This window comes from Lepisma saccharinum, chromosome 1 (assembly GCF_977018435.1).
Source record: "Lepisma saccharinum chromosome 1, izLepSacc3.1, whole genome shotgun sequence".
Classification (NCBI taxonomy): Eukaryota; Metazoa; Arthropoda; class Insecta; order Zygentoma; family Lepismatidae; genus Lepisma; species Lepisma saccharinum.
In genome coordinates this window covers 158,457,203-158,479,473 of record NC_139229.1, presented here as the reverse complement: position 1 = coordinate 158,479,473, position 22,271 = coordinate 158,457,203, and the positions used below count along the sequence as shown (strand labels likewise).

General features: G+C 43.2%; 2 protein-coding genes across 3 annotated transcripts in view; one reads left to right on the top strand and one right to left on the bottom strand.

The window, feature by feature from the left end:
• The window catches only part of rols (zinc-RING finger and ankyrin repeat domain-containing protein rolling pebbles), a 717,828-nt gene that overhangs the window by 21,143 nt on the left and 674,414 nt on the right, over positions 1 to 22,271 (top strand). The window lies entirely within an intron of this gene.
• Positions 579 to 16,058, bottom strand: LOC146002966 (uncharacterized). Of its 2 annotated transcripts, none has more exons than XR_014443771.1 (2): positions 15,964 to 16,058; positions 579 to 823 (listed from the first exon to the last, which is right to left on the bottom strand). XR_014443771.1 is itself a non-coding variant. In XM_083141125.1 (2 exons), exon 2 carries the CDS (start codon positions 13,820 to 13,822, stop codon positions 10,058 to 10,060), a length of 3,765 nt encoding a protein of 1,254 aa, XP_082997251.1. In that variant the 5' UTR covers positions 13,823 to 13,889; positions 15,964 to 16,052; the 3' UTR covers positions 9,660 to 10,057. The 2 variants fall into 2 exon arrangements, 1 of the variants encoding a protein (XP_082997251.1); XM_083141125.1 differs by lacking the exon at positions 579 to 823 and adding an exon at positions 9,660 to 13,889 and having other exon boundaries at positions 15,964 to 16,052.

The following is a 22,271-nucleotide window of genomic DNA, read 5'->3' as shown; positions in this document are numbered from 1 at the left end:
ACAAAAAAAAGAGAGAGGGGGAAGAGTTAAACAACCGACAATGCTGCCAACACCTACCTATAGTTTTTCTTACTTGATAAGGGTTTAGCCAATTTATACACTGGCGTAACATACACACACTGTGCAATAGAGCCGGCAACAAATATATACTGCCGTAAAAGAGAGATGGCAACACAGTGCGTGTGTGCGTGTATAATATGTAGCATTATTAACTAGAGTGTGTTGGCAACCTACCTGCAATTAAAAAAAAACTAGAGACGTCAATGTTGCCGTAAGATAAAGAGGGAGACTAAGCTGGCAACAGTGGTGAGCGAATATGCCTTATTTCCAAGTTCTGGGCGTCAATGTATATCGGGATTTTTGTAAAAATCTTATCGCGAGAACGATGTGCTGCACATGCATATGCGCGCACCTGTATTGTGACGCAAACAAACAAATAAATAATTGTTGTTTTTTAGGATTCCTGGCCCCTAACCCCGCCAGGGTGCGTGGTGCCCAACCCAAAAAGGTTCTAACGGCTGCGACTCTAGATAGTCGCACCTCTGTAGGGTTTCACGTGTTGTTTTTTTTTCCCCCCAAACTTCCATGAAACCCTACAGAGGACCTCCGTAATGCATGCAACGTGTACTAACGACTCTAGTGTTATTTTGATGTTGTAATATTTTTGGATATAGAGTTTTATTGTGAGATATAGATAAAAATAATTATGTTTATTATAATATTTTTTTGATGAAGATGGATAATGTATGTGTGTGTGTTACAAATAAAGTTGCATGCTTTTTTTCTAGTGTGTGTGTATGTGTTTTTGATGTTTCGACAGCATCTGAAACGATAAAAAAGAATTTTATTGTTAATTTTCTCGTGTAAAAAAAAAACAACAACAAATTTTTTTTGTGCAAATTTTCTGATTGTCTCTCGTGCTATAGTGCAAAAAAGATATTGTAACTGATAACTAATGAAATAGACATTTGTAACTGATCTGAACTAGTGAAATTTTCGTATTGTGCCATTGAAACTGATTGTGCTAGTACAAAAATTTCTTATTGTGCAAGAAAAAAATGTAAAAAACTTGTTAAAACTGCTCTGTGACCCTCTCGTTCTTCACGTCGTGGACGAAGGACTTCTCTGCAATCAGGATAACGCTGCATACGGTGTCCTCGGGCAGCGCGTCGTGGAACTCGCAGACGACCTTGATGTTGGTTCGATCGTTGACCACCACCTGCTTCCTCTTCGTGGTATTGATGACGAACATGGGTCTGCGGGTTTTGAATTCGCTGGGCGTGTAGTACATGTCCATGCTTCCCTCGGTCACGCGTTTGAAAGAGGTGTAAGCTTCGTAAAGTTTGAGGTAATCGTCTTTGGTCATGTCGAGGTTGTAATTCTCGCGCGGGAACACTTCGTTTCTGCCATTCTTCAGATAAACATTCTTGATCTTGCAGTCGTCGAACATGCTGGAATTTTTTTCCTGGTTGTTATCGCGCCCGGTCTGAAAGAGCACGACGACGAAATCTGGCATGTCGAACTGTATGTTGTTGAACTGCGTCGTCACGTCGAATTCCATGTGACTTCCCGACGCCATCTTCTGCACGCACTGGTAACCGTGAAAGTGAATCGGTACCTGCGGACTCTTCAAGATCTCCGCTTTGTACTTGAGGGCGTAGTTTGTTTCGTATTCTACGATCGGCATTCTCAATTCCATGCTCCGGATGACGCACTTGGCCGCTTCAGGTAATGTGTTGGCTATCGGCGTGCCGTCGGCGTTCAAGTTGGTGTATCGCATCAGTGCGTCGTTGTCGTTGGCCGCTCTTCGAAACGTGACGCGCAATCCTCCCTTCCACATGATCTCCTTGTAGTCCGAGAAGAATCCCGGCAGCAGACGCATGGGAAAAAGCACCGTGTGACTTTTAGTCGATATTTTGGTCCCCGCTTCGAATCCTCCCGCCTGGTAGTATGCTGCGTCTGTTTTGGATAATTTCAATGTTCCCACTGCCGTCGACGTGATGCCTGGATAATCTATTCTGTCTATGACGGTGTTGTGTTTCCTCACCTCCACCTGCGAGAACAGGTGAGGCACGAAGTTGTCCACGAGTATCAAATTTGCATTGGGCGGAAACGCATCTCCGTTTTCCTTCTTCACCACGTCGAATTGAAGGTAGAGGTCCGCTCTGTGAGGATGAACGAACCCATCGCCTACGTCCACGTCGTATTCGATCTCCCTGTTTGCTTCGTTGAGATTGGCGAACGTGCGACGGTTGGGAGGGAAAGATTGCAATTCGTAACTTTCGATTTGCTCCATTTTCACTATGTGTGTTATTTATTATACGTTGATCTCCACGATGGCCGTCGTAGTGGCACCTGCGAAATCCACCACGTCTCCTTTCTCGTTTGTCACCACCAACTCTATGTCGTCTATGCGGTTGCGGCATACTGGAAAATAGATCGGCGAAGAGGGTGTGTAGATGATCGGTTCCATGAATTCGGAACTGGGTTTGAACGTAGCTATGATTCCTGTCTGCTTGTGACTTCCCAGCAGCTCCCCGTCCGAGGATTTCGTGATCATGCCTTTCGCCACGTTGCAGTGAACGTTCAGAGTTTCGATGGCTAGAAATTTAGGAATATTGACTGCCGTGTGCTTGATGCCAGCTTCGAGTTTGGTGTTGTTCTCGAAACCTAGAAGTTCTCCTATGGTGCCCAGGTCCACGGTCTCCGTTGCCGATACGATTTCCACTCTGTGCGTGACCGAATTTTGAGAAAGGTACGTGCCTTTGGGTAACTGAGCTTGCAAAGTGGAAAGATTGTATTGACCTGGCGTGACGACAATGTGTTTGCTTCCGACGCTAATTTTGTTGTTGTGCTGCGTGACGTTAGGTATGAGGTACATGCTGTAGAATGCACGCAGAGCCACGGATTTAGGATAGACGATGTCGTCGTGCAGCGTGAGTTTCAAGATTGAAGATTCGCTCGTGAGATGGAACACGCCCATCGTATTTAAGATTCCACAATGCTTTCTGAAAATGTTCCACCGACGGGTTATTTATTTTAGACATGTATGCGAGAACAGAAAGGCATAGGTGGCCGCAGTTAACATCGGTGAAACCCTGGATGCGTTTGTCATTGTAGTAGAGGTTGGCAACACTGAGATACTTCACCAACCTGGCAGGTGGTGTGCCACCGAACGAATCGAAAACAAATGCATTGTTATCGTCAATTTTGAGGTAGCATATCCAATGTGTACCAGGATTTTTGTAACTGTCCAGGTTGACCACGCCATACTCCTTTTTCTTCACAGCAGAGGGTAGAGAATCGGACATGAAAACACCCCTGAAGTTTTTTATTCCCAACAGTTCGATCAGAGATTCAATATCGAAGTTGGACAGGGCTTCTTCTTTTTTTTATATTTCTTCAAAGCATCGAGGTTGCTTTTTTGTTTTTTGGTTATACCTTTCCCCTTCTTCTCCATAGCCAGGTTGTGACGTTTCTGTTCTTCCAACTCGGCTTTGTTCTTCTTCGAGTCGATGACGGTTTTCGCGATGGCGGCACTTCCGCCGGCCAAACTTCCAACAGCCCCCAATGCTGCCAGGATGGCTGGGATGCTGAATATGAAACCTCCGATTTTTTGCTGTTTCCGCGAACGCTGCAAGCGTCTCAATTGAGGTGTGCTGAGAAGTAATTTCATTCCGTGTCCTTTCATCAAGCAAGAACGTTTCTTCTCGCGTTGTTTTTTGGTGAGTAAACCATCGAGGGTACCTAGATTTTTCAGATTGGAGTATGGTATCTGGTACACGACACCTTTGGGCTTCATGTTGATGCTCTATATGTTATCTTCACGGTATGTTATTTATATATATGTTTTGAGATTTTTTTTGTTTTGTGTAATTTTTTTCGGTATGTTATTTATATATAAATGTTCTGAGATTTTTTTGTTCCGTGTAATTTTTTTTTTCAAGGATATACTTCGCGCAGAGCTGTTACACAAATTCTATTACGTGCTTTGTTTTCTTACCAAGAAGTTCTTTTGTACCCTTGTACACGATTTGAGTTTTGTTCTCGATTAAAATAGCTAGCTTCTCGTCGGATAACATGTTAGCGTATCGATCTGGTAAAAATAGACTGTATTGTGCGTTGAGCAACAAACGCGCCTTGGGACCATACTGGGTAGAAACAATTGAACCGGAAGTTATCGTGTAAGGTTTGTCCACTTCTAATTCCTGAATTTTTACATACTCTACTGACAAATTTAGCATTTGTTTTAATGCTTGAAAGTCACTCATTTTTTCAGTCGTCATATTGAAGAGAAATTTTCAGTGTGTGTGTTATTTATATATCAAGTTTTCGACAGAGGAAAAAAGTTCGTGCTTCGGAAAACACGATGATGTGCGTGATAATATCTTCCGTCTCTTGTTTAGATCTACGCCAATCATCCGTGTATTGTCTTCTTCCCTGCCTCGCCTCGTGCAGTTCGTCCATCCTCTCGTTTAATTTTTCCCCTGCAGCCGAAAGAAGAGTGTCGAGATCACCGCACCTCATGCCACTGATCTCCCGAAGATAATCCTTAACAGCCATTTCACAAGGGATGCGAAATTCCGGCGTTGATCTCGCTATGATTAAAAGTTTATTAACATCTCCGTTTACTGCGTGTTTAAAAATTTTACACAACAGTTCGTGTGGCAAGACGGTTATACCAGACATGATGTGTTTTTTTTTTTTTTTTTACTGTATGTTATTTATATACCCCACCCAAGTTTTTGTTTTGTGTTCATGGCGATGGTGGTGCCCAGTGCTGCAACTCTTTCTCCCAGCGAAGCGTCTCTGCTGACGAATCTTTCGAAAGCTGCGTGCTCTAACTTTCTGTCTGCTTCGTGACGTGCATCCAGTTCGGTGCGAGTGGTGTTGTAAGCGATGTCGTGATCTTTGCATGCGGCGTCCAACGGATTCACACCCCTGTCTCCTCTCTTCAATCTTTTCTCGAGTTTGGTACCTGGTCCGCAGTACTGGTAGCCGGGTAAATGCATCTCGAAAGGTAACTTGTTGATGATGTCGTTCACGAGTCCCTTTCCTTCGGCCATGTTCCAGAATCTCGGAGGCAGCGTGTTGATAATTTTAATGAGGTAACCTATGCCCTTGTCGTCGTTCACGATGAAGTTGGAAAGTTTTGTGCTGATCATGTCCACAATTCCTACCTTCTCGTTGTAGAAATTACGATTGCCTGCAGTCTCCTCTCCTGCAATAACCAACAACCTGTCTATGAGCTTGCGCACGTCGTCCACCCAAACGAATTCTTTGGGCAGGGTGTTGTAGAGTTTGACGCCGCTGCCTGTTTTCACCTGGTTCCATATCGGCTTGATGAGATTTCTGTACTTCTCGCCGCTGCTGGATTTGACCCTATTCTGCGAGGCGTCGTTGTTTTGGTATAAGGCATCCGTCATGATCAAAATTTCCTTGTAACTCTGGTAATCTTCGTCGGTGTAATCTTTCGGCTGCTTTTTGGCAACGAGTTCCCACAGTCCCACCGTACCCGGATACCTGTTCCAACTATCCTTCTCGCCTAAATTAACTTTAATGTCGTTGCCTTCGAAGGTAACTTTCGATTTTCCAATCTTCCAAACCACACCGCCGCCTTCGTTGCTCTCCATGCTCGGATACAATCCGAAAACTTCATCCTTGTCGAATTTCGCCGTGCTCAGGTAGTCTCGTGCCAAAGGTCCCAACTCGATCTTATCCAAAGACGACGACGTGCTACCTATGGCTCGACGTCGTGGCGGTACGTCTCTTAGTTCGAACGGCGTCGAAGGAATGCTCGAAATGGGCGTAGGTACGGTGTAATTTTTAGCTGCAAGTGGTACGAGTTCGTTGATCAAATTTTTATTTTGTTCCGTGACACCTTTAATTTCTTTACCTAGATCGCCGATGGCGTCGATCACAGGTTGATCTTGACGTTTCTTCTCTTCGTAGAATCCGCGATTCTCGGATTTCCAACCTTTGAAGCGTTTCGCGAGGTAATCGCGAAGCTTGAGATTTTCGTCTTCGATTTTTCGTTTCGTCATAGCGTTATTTATACTCATCGTTTCTCACAACGTTGCAACGTTTAGAAAGTCGTTGATTTTGTTTCTGTATTTTCCCTCGTTAGGTTTTCTCGTCATGTCGATCGTCGCGAATCCGAAATCGTCACTGTTCCAACAGTGGGAGCAGCAGCGTTCCGAAAATTGATTGTAGTTCATGTCTCCGCCTACGTAGTCATCGTACGCGTGCTTGAGGTTGGTGTGATCTTGACGAAACAAACATATGAAATTAGCGTTGTCGCGTACTAACTGTTTTGGAATTTTGGAAAACGTTTGAGCTAGGAAGAAGCAATCTATTCCTTTGTGACGACCTTGCGTGAAAAAATTGCGAATTTCATTTTGATTTTCCAGGATGACATCGTCGAACACAACGACTGAATTTTCACGACAATCGTGGAGTGGTTTTATTTCCGAAGAGAACGTTGCAATGTCCAGACCATCGTACAGTTTTATCAGTTGCTGGTATTTCGCTTGTTCGAGACTTTTCGAAAATACGTAGAGGTGCCTGTTCTTCCAATCTAACCAATTCGGTGCGAGGAGAAAATTGTCCACGAGCAGTGTTGTTTTCCCACACTCTGAAGGACCTACGATCAGACAGCGGATGCTGTCGGGAAGCAACTCACCGTTCTTTTTTTTCGTTTGACTTTCCGAATCCGGTAGACGCTTCACCACGTTCCACGTACTCACAAGATCACTTCGTTCGCGTCGATCCAACTTTTTTCCGGAAGTCCCAGCCATTTGACAAACAGTTTGTCGCCTTTCCTACGCAATACTTTCTCGATGAGGTACGTGTCGGGATGTTTTGTTTTAGAGAGTTCCTCTTCGTAAAATCTTCCTTTCAAAATCTCGCCGCTACTATCTTTTATTATATACGTGTGTCGGTTTCCGGGTAAAACTCGAACCACCGTAAAAAGTTCCGTGCTCCAATTTTTTGTGAATCCCTTCTCGAAGGTGCGTTTGAATTTGCTGATCCTCACCTGGTCTCCAATTTTGAATTTTGATTTTTTGGTAGTCGTGGGAGTGTACTTTGGACAGTAAACTGTAGAAATTAAACGCTGCTCGTCAGATTTCGTAACGTCAGCTGGCTTCATGCCTATCGTTCTGTGTACCGTATTATTATAGGTGTCGACGAGTTCCGGCAGTATGTCGACCCATTTGTAATTTCCTCGAAGCGTGAATCGTTTCCACATGTGTGTTTTCAAGGTTCGATTAAATCTTTCCACGATGCTGGCTTTGATGTGACTGAAGGTCGAATAATGTCGAATGTCATGTTTTTGAATAAACTTTTGGAATACGGCATTGTAAAATTCCTTCCCCCTGTCCGTTTGCAAAAACCGAGGCCGTCTGTCGCTTTCGCGAAAAATTGTCTTGAATGCTTCCGTGACGCATGTCCCCGTTTTGGCTTTCAAAGGTAGAGCCCATGCGAATTTCGAAAACGTGTCTATGACGGTGAGGAGGTACTTGTTGCCCTTGTTCAATTTATGCACATTTTTCAAATTGCCGCTACTCATCTCCACGAGGTCACTTTGCCAGAGGTCATCGATTCCCTTGGTTACCACCGCCAAACGTTCGTAGTTGCGACGTGCAGGTTTATGCAATTCTTCGACGATGGCTTGCCTAGACATTTTTAGAGATTACGTTTGAAGAGAAGCACCAGCGTGATGGGATTCAAAGAGGGTGGCACTTCGCTCGTGTTTTGAACGATCAGCTTATCGCCGGCACTCACGTCAAAAACGGTAAGATCTTCGTCTTCGTGTATTTCATATATGTTGCGCGTTTCGTTCCAACGTGCCAGAGGAATGTTTCCTGCTTTCTGGACACCACGATTCGATATCAAGGTCATGGTGGGAACGCTAGCTTTTCTGCCGTGAGACCAGTACGAAAATTCATTTATCTGAATCGTGCCATCGAGGAGAAACTTGTAGTACGGATGATAAGGATGTAACATGTACAGTTTGTTACCTTCGACGAACGTGGAGATTCTCTGTTGATTGGGTACGCTGTTGATTTCGATGGCTTGCAGAGAATGCAGTTTAGCGAATTTAGTATCGACGCTAACAAGGTTGCTGTGAAGCTGTCCCAGTGTATTTTGTACGGGCAACAAATGTTCGACGATGGTATCCGTTACTGTAGAAAATGACGGCTTGATTTTCACTTCCACGTTCAACTGCTTGAAGTTTTTGTTGAGTTCTTGTAATTTGGCACCGAAAGAGGCCAGCGTTGATTCCTGCGTGGATTCCAACACTCCAACTTGATCTCTGATGTTGACGACGATACTCTGAAGGTTCTCGACTTGATTCAATTTCGAACTTTTCTCGGTGAGATCGTTCACGATGCTTCGCATCTCGGTAAACTGCGTGTGAAGGTCGGCGACGCTCTGCGAAGTGGGCAGCGTCGACACCAGCGAAGCAAGTTCGTCTCGAATCTGTTCCACGTTCGCCGTTTCCGTTTCTAGTCGTTTCAGCATACGTGATATGCTCCTTTTCAAAGCGTGTAATTCTTTTGAGGTGGGGAGATTGGCCACCCTACTCTCGAGATCGCTCAATGAACTTTTGATGTCGCTCGAATCGGATAGTGCCGTCACCGCCGTTTTCAATTTTTCCAAATCTTCGCTCGAAGGTACGCTCGTCCGTAACGATTCCAAGTCATTCTGTATGTTGTCCAGTACGTGATGAAAATGAGCAAGGTTTGATTCGACGTTCAAATTTTCTAAATATTCGATCTTCTGCTGAACCGTGCTCAACGTGTCTTGTATGCTCGTCAACGCGTTTGCTTCAGCGTGAATATTTTTAATTTCTTCGTTGATCAACTCCAGAGATGCCTGAAGCGTAGCGATGGTGGTTTGAATGTGTTCGAAATCTTGATAAGCCTCCAATTGAATTTTTATGTTCGCGACGCTTTTGCCGATGACTTGCAGTTCGTCTGACGATGGTAGGTTCGTCATGGTATCTTCCAAAGTCTGTAACTTGGATTTAATTTCTTCCAACGTGCTGGCGAATTCTTCTTGTAATTTGGAAACAACAACATGCAAGCGTTCTACATCAATATCCTTCACGACGGTTTGAAGTTCAGAGAAATTCTTTTCGATTGCCGAAGTTCGTTCTTCGATTTCGAGTTTCAATTTTTCCAAATCTTCATTTTTCGATTGAAATTGCTGCAATTTGGCCAAATCATTTTGAAGCTTATCCACGCTCAACTGTATATTTTGAACGTTGTCGTAAGAAGGTACGTCGACATAATTTTTTATGAGCGTTTTCAGTTCGGAATCGATTTTCAGAATGGGGTCGAGACATTGCGTTTGGAGCGTAGCGATCTCGGACTCTAAACTTTTGTTTAAGGTCTCCTGCAAAGCAATCAAATCGCTCCTCAACTTTTTAATTCGGACGTCCAACATGAGAATCTCTTCTGCGTGGTCTACACGCTTGGTGTTGCCGAAAATATCGTTAGGCATTTTGGTTAACGGTTATTTATAATAGGATAGACGATTCGTAATTCTACGAAGAGAGGAATAAGTTTGTCGTAATCTCCTAGGAGTTCCACGTATAAACAATCTCCTGCAGAAACATCGTACGTAATGTTAGAAAGCATCTTGTTGTGCTTGATTCGAAAAATGTTCTTGCCGGTAGATATTTTGATTTCGCCTACGTTTTCCGGATTCACGGTAATTTGAAGTTTTCCATCGATCGGAATTTTGTAAAAATGTAAATTGTTGTTAAAGACATAAAACATCTTGCCTACATCGTCATCCAATTTCGTCCAAATGCTATTAAGGTGAACAATCAGTAGACCGTTGAGTTTAGTTAACATGGAAGGTAGAAATTCATGATCTGTCGTCGCGCGGTGTACAGTCTCCATGTTGGTTTGTTTTCGGAAACCAAAGAGATTCATAGGTATGCTGGTTATTTAAAATACGGTCAAAGTTTTTTTTGTAATGACAGTCAGTGTTTTTTTTTGTAATAACTAACAAAATGATTTTTTTTGTTTTTTTTGTTTTTGTTTTATGAATCTTCTGTTGAAGATGGGCATATGTTGCAGGTTTTGCTTTCTGCTAAGCGATAGTGCCCCCACGGCAGTGTGTGGATTCCACATTGGAGAACACACCTCTTGTCGTCGTTGGGATCCAGGGCAATCTTCCTCACTTTGTTGGTGGTCAACACATGGTCGACGCTCTGGATGCGCTGTTCTGCTCTTAGAACCGACGACCTGGTCTTGAGGCAATCCACGAAGTCCTCGAATGTGAGATGCTCCCGAACCACCTGTCTGCCGACACCCTTGGCCTTCTTGGTAACGCTACCCTCGGCTTTGATGGTATAGGCCTTGGCGCGAAGACCTGCAAACTCGAGAATCACATCTCCGTCCTTCTCATCTTTGAGTTTGCCAGGCACCTTCTTGTTGCGGGCCAGGATACCGCTCTGGTTCGGTTGGGGATAGCCTGACGTGTCAAAGAGGTTAACCAAAGATGGAACTGTGGCTATATCCCCGTATGCGTCGGCTGTGTGAACGTGGTACACCAAGCTGTCCGTGTCCGTGTAGAGAAGCGAGATGTTGTGGCCGTAGTGTGGACGTAATATGTCGTAGTATGTCTCGAACATGTGGAGCTTGCTCAGATCCAGAACCGTGGCTCCAACGTAGATGGGCTTGGTGAGTTTCACCACACCTTGCCTCATGTGAATCAGAGCCAGCTGCTCGTTATAGATTGTTCGAGACTTGAACAATGGACTCGCGACAAGCTGACGACATCGCTCTTTCCTCGTCACCAATTTTATGTCCACGCGATTCCGTACATTCTCCATGGTCTTGCCAAACACCGCATTATTCATGAGCTTGAAGAAATCCTTATCAAGCTCGGACGTGGCTGCGGTGCGGTGTTCAGTGTTAACTTCAATATATGGACGCAACCACGGAGAATGCTCGAACTTGAGGATACGGTGAACTGCGTGGACTGTGACCCCTTGCTGCATCAACCACCGGAGATTCTGGTAGTGAAGGACGTAATTCTTTTTGGGTTCGAAATCCATGACGAGCTTCTTCTGGTTGCAATCGGGTGGACACTTGAACTCGGGTGCAGGGGGAAGATCGCAGAACGAATCCTGCACGTTCTTGGAGAACTCAAGGTCCACCTCGGCGAAGAACCCATGTTCCGAATCGTCAAAACCTTCAACGTCGAAGTTGGAAGGATCAGCCCACTCGAACCCTCTAAAGGGGAGTGGCTGCATCATGGAGTGCCCGTACAAGTTATTCACATCCGTGTGCATGATGTAGCTCGACGGTTGGGTGGAGTCGTAGCTAGTAGCCATGTGATGGTTGTTGGCGTGCGCGTGCCGTTGCGACACCTGGACCATTCCACCCCGGATAGCGCGTTCCACAAACAGCACCATGTCCACGTCCAAAAGAAGCTCAAGCTTGATTTTCGTTACCAGAAACATGGCTGACCACGCCAGTCCGGGGAGACTATAGAAGTAGGCGGGATCCAGCTGGTAAATCTTCATTGCGGTTGCACGGAACGTCTGGAACACGTCGGCGAGGAGCGTCACATCAAGTTTGAGGTAGGCGTCGTGGTAGTCTCCGAGAGTTCGACAACCCAGCTCGCACCACATGGACTGGGCGTGGTGATATTCTTCGTCGGTGATGCCCGAGCCTCGTAGCTGACTGTAGAAGTTCGCCTGGGGAGGTAGCAACGTCTCCGCAAACTTGGTAGAGTCGGTGACGTATTCGTAGGGGTAGACCCCCTTACGCCTGAAGAGACCGACGTCCAAGTTCGGAAAATTTGCAGAGGTGATGAGTATTTGCTCGTCGCTAAGCTTCCCTGCGAGAGCATCGAGGCTTGCCGGGAGGAACCTCAGGGAGTCGAGGAAGCGAAGCTCGACGGTAGAGTCGGATGCTGGGATCGGCACTTGTTTGCTCACACTGATGTAACGCTCCTCGTTTTGTGCCAGGACATTGATTCTTGCGTTGTCGTACCCAAGATGCTTGATCAGGTGGTGGAAGTCGTATCCCGAGCCATTGTGAAAAAACACAGGGATAAAGTGCGGGTCCTGGGCCTTAAGGTTACATCTGTTGCACCAAGGACCAACGTACCTACCGTTAAAGTGATCGTGGTGATGGACTTTACGGTTGTTGGCGGTGTACTCCTCGACGCAGACAGGGCAAGCGATGGCCTCGTCATGTCTTCGTTGATCGTTGGGGGACAGTGGGAGCATAGGCTTGGGGGTCAACAGTACCCTCCTTATCTCGATGGCCTCGACAACCATCCTCTCGAGGAAGTGTTTGGCTGCGTCGGGACCACGGTACACGTAGGGCTCGGGGGCGATGTGTTGATCTCGTCGCACCACAACATATGCGAAACTGGATGCCTCGTGGAGTTGGTAAGGGGTGGTGGAAGAAACTTCAGGATCGGGATCGCAAGTGGACAGGGGTTTGAGGAAGGCCTCGAAATCCGCGATGATGATAGCGGGGTGCTCCACCATGGCACCGTGCATGTGGAAACGCTCCACGGTGCCAGGTTTGGGTAAGACTGCCACCCCCGGCTCGTTGGCATTGCAGTAGAGCTTGTGGTTAGCAAGCTTCTCGGCAGCGATGTTTTCTTCTTGTAAGCTCTGGTGTTTTTGTTGTTGGTTGTCAAAAGTGATCAGACACTTTCGACAAACTTCTATGCTACCATGATGCTTGCTTTTTTGACTCGACACAAGTCTAGAGAGGGAGCGAATAAGAGTGTAGTGGTGATGGGTCTCGTTCTTGATGAGTAGGAGATGGATTTCTCGAGCATCATTGTTGTCTATGTCGCTCACCCGGATGGGGTACACCACATTTTTGTCGGTGAGGCCATAAACGTTGATGGCCAACCGAGGGTTGTGTGTACGGGCCTCGAACTTGCGAATGTCCGAGACCTCCACCGGGTAGTCAATCCCAGCAATGGCATCTTCCAGCTCTGGCTCATAGGGTAGGTAGTGGTTAACTCGGTGTGGATGGTTTTTCCAGTGAACAGGGTGCAACGCCGCAAGCACACACCATACGAAGCACTTGTTATCTTTATTTTGGATGTTCAGGACGGCCGTCTTTGCCGCAATTGCTTTTGGTAAGCGGACGTAGCTGGAGGCGGAGAGAGGCACAAACTTGGAAAGTTTGACGCGCAGCTCGTGAGGCTCACCACACAGCGAACCCCCCGAGCCCTTAGCTTCATGTTCTTCTTGCTTTGCCAGCAGCTCCTCGACAAACTTGTTGTAGATGTCCTCGAGGTTGTCGACATCCGCCAAATGCAGCGTCTTCGCCTTGGTGTTGTGGCAGAAGCTGTAAATTTCATCAGACGGCTTCTTGTACCAGCAACAAAGCGATGCGTAGAATTTGGTAGAGTGCGTTGCAAGCGCATCGCCGAGAATGGAAATAATTTGGGCTTGCACGTTCTCCAAAAAGCTACGCACGTCGCATGAGTCCTCCGAAGTAAAAGGAAAGTCTTCTAACAAATGCTGGAAAGCAGACTGGTTCGCTTTCGCCACATGCTTGACACGTTTGGCGGGTGGTGCATTGATGGTGGCTGCTTCTGCCTCTCTCTTGGTGGAGGTCGAAGGCTGTGCCCCAGATGTATTTTTGCTTAGACAAGTAAGCTTATGTTTCTTGGCATACGCAATCGTAATATGTTTATTGCATCCGGAACACAGTTCAGTGGCAGCCAAATGCTTGTCTGGCACGCAGGTGCGACAATGTCTTGCAAAATTTTTGCTTAATATAGTTTTTTTGCACACAGGGCAACTTTTCATAGAGGGCATTTTTTCGGGGTATGTTTATTTATATATGGGAAGCGTTGTCTTCCTCAAATATGTGTTTTAATCAACTCTATAAAAAAATATAAAAAAATATATAAGAAAAATATGATTGTAGATGGAAAAAAACACAATAAATATTGTATGTATGTGTAATTTTATTTAGCTTACTTTCGCTAGACACGAATTTTCTTCAGATTTTATTGCCCACTAGTATATTTTTCTACCAATCTAGTAGAGGTGTGAAACTATGAAAATATACTTGTTTATATATATTTTTTTTTGTTTTGGCTGATATAATAGCAAATATATATATAGTTATTTTGAAATTCTAAAACTTTCAGGTATACTTATTTTTATATGCAAACATACATCATAAAAAAATTACACAATCGTATTTTTTTCCATACACATATTTTTTATTTTCAGAAAACAAAATTATTTTCGATCTTTATTTTTTTAAAAAATTTATTTGTGTTTATAGTATTTGTCGGGCAATAGCAGATAGAGCAAGAATCGTTTTCCTACAACCCATAGTTTATAAATTACAAAACATCTTAGAAATTACATCTTGAAATTTTAATCCAAAATAACTCAAAAACAGCAGGCACTAGTCATCATCCCTCCATTAGGTTGTAGAGTACTTCTAATTTTGTATCGAATACTATTAAAATTTTCGAAATAGGGTAAAAACTAAGCCAGCAAATCAAGTTTCTCAAAAAATAAAAAAATTGTCTGTATTTCCGAAACTTGAGGGGGTGGAATTGATTTTATTTGCCAGTCGAATAGTTCTCGTCGAATCCTATCCAACAAACCTAAAATCATCATCCTAGCTCAATTAGGAGCCGAGAAAATCAATGTCTTGGAAAACATCTTAAGATTTTTGTCTTAAGAAAATTTTCTTGACAGACCGGAAGTAACATCTTGACAGACCGGAAGTCGACTTTCTTAAAGATTAAGATATTTGTCTTAAGACATTTTCCAAGACATTGATTTTCTCGGCTCCTATGGGGCCTAGAACCATGTAACTTTGGTCTATGCATATACCAGTACTTGTCCGACCCTGTGGCCGAGTGGTTAGGACATCGTGCTGCGATGCCAAGGGTCCCGGGTTCGAATCCCGTTTGGGTTTGGTTGTTTGTAAATATCCATTCATCAATTTCATCATTCACCCCCATCTTTGCAAATTAGCCAAGAGGCACAAAACGCAAAATAAAATAAACTAAATCAATCAATCAATCAATTAATATACCAGTATTTTTCCTACATGTTCACTCACCTTACAACCCACCCGATCAAAAAAAAATACTCCCTGCACGCATACACACATGTATAAATTTAAAATATAGGTTCGATATTGAAACAAAAATATTATTTTTTTTTCCTCTTCTCCTCTCTCTGGCCAAGATTGCAAATAATTGCAGAAATAATAATACCATGATATTTTTTTAGACTGTAAGTCTAAATAAATAAGATTCGAATAACTATGTACTTCTACTAGCCTTTGCGATGGCGCAGCGGTAGCATTATAATCAAAAAATCTCGGCTTCGATACCCGCACAAGTAGTTCTTGAAACTGTAGGTCCAGTCCCGATTAGCCTTACTGTGCATAAAATAGACTTAAAACATCAAATCAATCAGTACTTCCAACAGCCTCTGCGATAGCACTGCAATAGCCTTGTAATCTCGGCTTCGATACCCGCACAAGTAGTTCTTGAAACTGTAGGTCCAGTCCCGATTAGCCTTACTGTGCATAAAATAGATTTAAAAAACAACAAAATCCAATCCAGAGTATCAACAAATTCAAAAAATAGAGTTTCCCCTGTACACTTGTATAATTTTAAACTCAAAGTTCGATATCCTGCAGAGGTGGTTCGGATCTCGCTGTAGGCTCAGTTTCGATTAGCCTTACTATGCATAAAATAGACTTAAAACAACAAAATCCAATCGAGAGTATCAACAAATTCAAAAAAAATAAAATTTCCCCTGTACACTTGTATAATTGTAAACTCCAAGTTCGATACCCAGTGGAAGTGGTTCGGATCCCACTGTAGACCCAGTTTCGATTAGCCTTACTGCGTAAATTTTAGTTTTATAGCTAGTCAAGCAACTTGTGTGCGTATAACTTATGCTGATATGGTACTCACCTGACAGACCAAACTAATTCGGCTTCTATTACACTTGATATTTACACTTGGTATAGCGTACACTTTTATGCGACTACCCAGTAGCAATACTCGACTGCAACTGATGTGCGAAGAATAGCAAAAAAACTGGCCGCAACTGGGTGGAGTAGACCTTCCGGTGATATTGTGTTGGTTTCGCTGCTGGGCACGCCAGTGACGCAGAAAGCTCCAAAGGCAGCGATCCAAATCATGATGAGCGTGGGAACGTGAGGCGATAATATCTGATTGTCTCCGCCGCCATTATTCCCACCGAGGTCACCCGCACAAAAAAAACTGGCCGTAACTGGGTGGAGTAGACCTTCCGGTGGGGATAATGGCGAAGGAGATAATTAGATGCCGCCGCCTCACGTTCCCACGCTAACTCCTCTAGTTACTAGCAGTATTTTGCCAAATAACCAAAATATTACGACAACAATTAACCCACCCACTATTGCCGACACCACCACTACCATACAAAAAAAAACACGTGAAACCCTACAGAGGTGCGACTATCTAGAGTCGCAGCCGTTAGAACCTTTTTGGGTTGGACACCACGCACCCTGGCGGGGTTAGGGGCCAGGAATCCTAAAAAACAACAATTATTTATTTGTTTGTTTGCGTCACAATACAGGTGCGCGCATATGCATGTGCAGCACATCGTTCTCGCGATAAGATTTTTACAAAAATCCCGATATACATTGACGCCCAGAACTTGGAAATAAGGCATATTCGCTCACCACTGTTGCCAGCTTAGTCTCCCTCTTTATCTTACGGCAACATTGACGTCTCTAGTTTTTTTTTAATTGCAGGTAGGTTGCCAACACACTCTAGTTAATAATGCTACATATTATACACGCACACACGCACTGTGTTGCCATCTCTCTTTTACGGCAGTATATATTTGTTGCCGGCTCTATTGCACAGTGTGTGTATGTTACGCCAGTGTATAAATTGGCTAAACCCTTATCAAGTAAGAAAAACTATAGGTAGGTGTTGGCAGCATTGTCGGTTGTTTAACTCTTCCCCCTCTCTCTTTTTTTTGTAAAAAAACCATGGTAGAAATACCAGTAGGTTGGCAACCTTGATTTATGCAATTAATTAAAGCAAGCCTCAAGCCTCAAGCAAGATTGCCAGCTCCTTGCCTTAGGTTAGGTTAGACCAAAATAAAAACCTTGGTAACTTTTCGAGTAAAATATTGGCAACACTGCAAGACAAGCCTCAAGCAGTATTGCCAGCTCCTTGCTTGAGGTTAGGTTAGACCAAGATAAAAACCTTGGTCATTTTTTCGAGTAAGAGGTTGGCAACACTGCGAGCCCCACTAAGCCCCAGCTGGCAACACTGCGAGAAAAGCCTCAAGCAAGATTGCCAGCTCCTCGCGTTAGGTTAGATTAGCCCAAGAAATAAAAACCTTGGTAACTTTTCGAGTAAGAGGTTGGCACTGAGCCCCACCGAGCCCCAGCTGGCAACACTGCGAGAAAAGCCTCAAGCAAGGTTGCCAGCTCCTTGTTTGAGGTTAGGTTAGACCGAAAAAGAAAAACCTTGGTTATTTTTTCGAGTAAGAGGTTGGCAACACTGTGTACCTCACTATACCTCATTTTCGGGCGTGGAATTCTCTTTGCTGTACTACTCATCTCATTTCTAATTAATTTCTTGCGTCGGTTAAGCATTCTCTTATTTCTCCATATTTCTGAAAGTTCCAACATTTCTTCGATTCTTTAGCAAGCTCTTTCGAGTTATTTCTGTAAGATTCCCCCTCGCAAAACGTAATCCGTCGCCACACGATGCCCGTAACGAATTTGCCCAGTTGAAAAATCCTGAAATTTCCTCAACAACTGCTACCCCAAGGGCTTCCTTCCATTCATCCTTGCGCTAAACGATGTGGAGGTAGCCAGTGCCATTGTTTAGTGTAGGTCCTCTTCCAGCCTTATTGGGGACAATCGTCATAAAATTCTCTTCTCAAAATCAACAGCTCCATCCTCAGTACTCGTTGCAAACTCTAAAGATTTCGCACCAAAAACCTGGTAATAGGCCAATATATTTTAGTTAGATACTCTGCGTTGACGTAAAGAATTTATATTGCCTGAAGTGAAAGAAGTAAAAAGCGATATGCAAGAGGCAAGAAGCGACGCCTACCACTTGTAAATGAACCCTCAGTAATAAATATAACCTTCAGAACCGAAGCGACATGACGAGCGGCACGTGTCGCTTGTCGCTTTCGTGTCGCTCGGACTTGGCCGTGTTTTAATGTAGTGCATCGTGTCGCCTCTATCCGTTGGTAGCGCGTGCGTGGGAAAAACCTGCTTAGAGACTAAAGGTGCTTGTGTCGCTTGTCACTTCGGTGCGAAACACTTGTGTCGCTTGGAGATTCCACCGATCGAACGCAGGCTTGCACGGTGTGCAATACTGCTGTTGATGTGCTGGTTCCCAAGCAACATGTGTCGCGTGTCGCTTCGGTTTGAACTCTTCCTTACATGAAACCTTGTAACTGAAGAGACGCAACAAACTGTTCGGGGTCGATTGTCGCTTGCGTGTTGAACAGATTAGATCGTTTTCTGAATACCGTGCGTCATGTTGCCTCGGACTGTGAATGCTTGCTAATAAACTGAAGTTGCCTGTGTCACGTGTGAACTATCATGTCGCTTGCCACTTCGTTCTGAACGCTCCCTCAAGGGAGCTTGCAGACCAAAGCGACAGGCGAGAAGCGACAAGCAACCGCTTGGAATCGAACTCTCAGTAAATGTGACCTCCCGAACCGAAGTAACACGACAAGGTGTTCGTGTTCTTTATCGCTTAAACTTAATATCGTGCATAGTGTAGCCTCGGTCTGTTAGTTGGTAGTGCACACTATAGGGTGAATATTTACCTATATACGGAAGGGGCTTGTGTTGATCGTAACTTCGGTGCAAACTCCCCATGCGGCTTGTCACCTGTTGTTTGTTGCTTCGGTCTGAAAGCTCCCTTAGTGTACGATGGATAAAAGAGTTGATTGAAGGCAGAAAAACAGCAAGGTAGATTTCATTCTCTACCTATTGGTAATTAACAAACATTATATTGAATACTAGCTGATTGCCCGTCGTTGCTCGGGTATTTATTTATTTCAATCTTCTATTAAACAGGAAAACATTGAATTCTAATTATAGTGTAAAATGAACTTGGAGTTGAACGGCATTGGAAGTGTCCCTATTCATCTTATCGATCCCAGAAACTATCGATTCCACACTAATATCGGTCGTTTTCGATTATTTTTAAATGTCACCCCTTCCCACCCCCGACCCTAGGGGTGGCAGGGATGTCTTACCCCACAGTATTTCTTTCCAGAGTGTAGTTCATATGTGTACTAAGTTTGGTCATCGTTAATGTCACCAATTAGCTTAGCGACTCCAAAAATTATGGATTCCACACTAATCTTGGTAATTTTTGACATTTTAATTTTCACCCCCTCTCAACCCCCATCCCGATAGGTGATGATCTTGGAGTTGAACGGCATTAGGAGTGTCGCTATTCATCTTAGAGACCCCGAAAACTATGGATTCCACACTAATATCGGTCGTTTTCGATTATTTTTACATGTCACCCCCTCCCCCCACCTCCAGGCTGTCTTACCCCACATAGTATTTATTTCGAGATTTCAAGTGATACACGTACCAAGTTTGGTTGAAATCGCTCCAGGCGTTCGAGAGTTATGCCGGAACACACACACATTCACACACACACACACCCACACACACACACACACACACACACACACACACACACACACATACATCCATTTTTATATATTAGATTGATGTCCTTATGGTTAACGAACCTTATTTATTCTCACTATACAGTGAACAAAATATTTTAAGGTTTTACCCACTTTCGGGAATAATATTTTGTGATGTCTTCCAGTTTTAATGCATAATATCCTGCATTACTTTTACGAGACGAGACAAAACGAGACGAGACGAGACGAGACGGGACAGAACCCTTCGAGACGAGACACGGGACGAGACAAACATATATTTTCGACACGAGACGAGACGGCATTTTCACGAGACGGGACGAGACAGACCAAAGTCTCGTCTCGTCTCGTGGGCAACACTATAACAGAACTATTGAACTCACTATAGACTTCTGTTAATAGACTTTCATTTGATATGAGACTAATGCAAATTTGATTCAAATCGTGATATTATTTCATTTTCAAAATTTTGATGTTAATTCAAAGCTTCAAAAATTATACTGTTAGTTCAATCGGAAAACGTATATGTTAGAATGTCACTTATCATAAGTTTGTATGCAAGAATTCAGAATGGGACGTAATTTGGATCATATACCATAAAATTTTCAGTGATCTATCCGAATACAATGTAAACAGTAATGATTACTATCCATCTGAGTTAGTCATGACATGGATAGATGTGCGCATGCGCTAACTGGACGAGCCCATTGCCAAAATGGGGGAGACGGCTGCAAGTGGAACGCAGACCGGAAAGCAGGTGAAAACTGTTTGCTGCTGACAAAACATCGGAGTTTCAAATGCAGCAACATCGATGCAGTAAAACGCGAGCAATAATTAAAGAAAACTGAACTCATTCAAGCGAAATACTGATCGGAAACCCACAGTGCAGTTCCATGCATGCTTCTACATACTTCCCCATTCGCTTTTGGATTCGTCCGGACGAATCCGCTGTAGAACTGTGCCGACGCTTTAACATGTATTGTGAACGATTAATTACCTTTTTATCGACGTGAATGAAATTATCTTTCAATGTTATGTTTTAATTTTAGATTGACTACTTTACGTAATTGTAGTGCTGAATAAAAGTTCAACACATAATCCACACGATTATATTTGTATTTTAATTCGTTATTTTGTTTTTGTTTTTAGACGTGACAGTCATCTTTAATGCTGGGTTACGGGCGAGCGAAGGTGTTCTTGGGGAGGAGCAAACTGGTTCCCATCTGCAAACTTATCCGCACTTAACTTGAGAAACAATATTTTGAAAATGTTTTATAAGCGAGATATTTGAAATGTGATAAAAATATTTTAAAATGTACTAAACACCTCAATTTGAAACTGAAATTGTATGTGGGAGGCCTCAACATATATATCCGTGCCTGGCAGGGTGCGAAATCCTGGGGGCGGCGGGGGGATTTCCCAACTCCCACCAACAGTCTTGGCCTCAAAAATCCCCCCACCAAAAATTTCCGGGGGGAGAGTTTTTTTTACAACAAACAAATGATAAGTAATTACATTTAATTTCAAATAAAATGTACTAACAATAATATCGAAAGCATACGTACACAAATTAGTGTAGTTGTGAGTGTTCAATGCTTTTTCTCTCTCTCAAGTGCAGAATAAAAGTAAAACAAGAATGCAAGACAATAATATCAATAATAATAATTGATTTATAGCTATTAACATAAACCAAAAACTAAATAAAAACTTACACATAATAAAACCAATTCAACTATTTCATAATTTATTAACATCTTTAACCAGTTAGATGCTACTTTATAATATCTGAAAATAACAAATTTATTTCTATCTTGTGTAATTAATAATAATAATAATAATATTTTAATTTAGTAATTTATTTTTACTTTTAATGACATTATAAATATGTATATCGTATAATTTATATGTATGTTTGTGGAGGAGGGGGTTTGTTGATTAAGATCTTTCTCCCCACCAGTCTTAAATGATTTCGCACCCTGGTGCCTGAATATACTGGCAACTCAAGAATTGTTGCTCTCTTCGTATTATTGTGGGCAGACATTAGTAGCAACATTTATTTTGCCCAAATAACATTTTTTTGCACGCAGTGAAGATGCATTTTTCTCCAGTTTGTCAGTATATTTCTAAAGAATTAGAGGTGAAGGTAAAATATCAAATATAATATTTATTCATTTTGGTATGTAGGTGCAGAGAGGGAATTTTATTTCCATTCGATATCCGTGGCGTTTAAAATAATGGACGAAATGAGTCGAAGTAGTTCCTTCTTTCCCCGCGAGATGGCTCTATGAGCAAACACAGAGCTCCGAAGGAGATTTCTTGATACAAGCGCCTCCCGTGGCCCCATACTGAACTCGATTGTCAGGTTTTGTTGCGAGAAGCGTCAAAATGTGTATTTTTAGCAAAACATTAAATTTAATAAACAATATGTACTTTCTTTTACTGCTCTTATAGACGCCCACAGCAATGTCCTTTCAAAGAACTTTGCTTCAATTTCAAAATCTGGCGACGACACTGTGCCTGTGTTGCTTGTAATTATCTATCAATCCTTTACAATAATTAACACAAA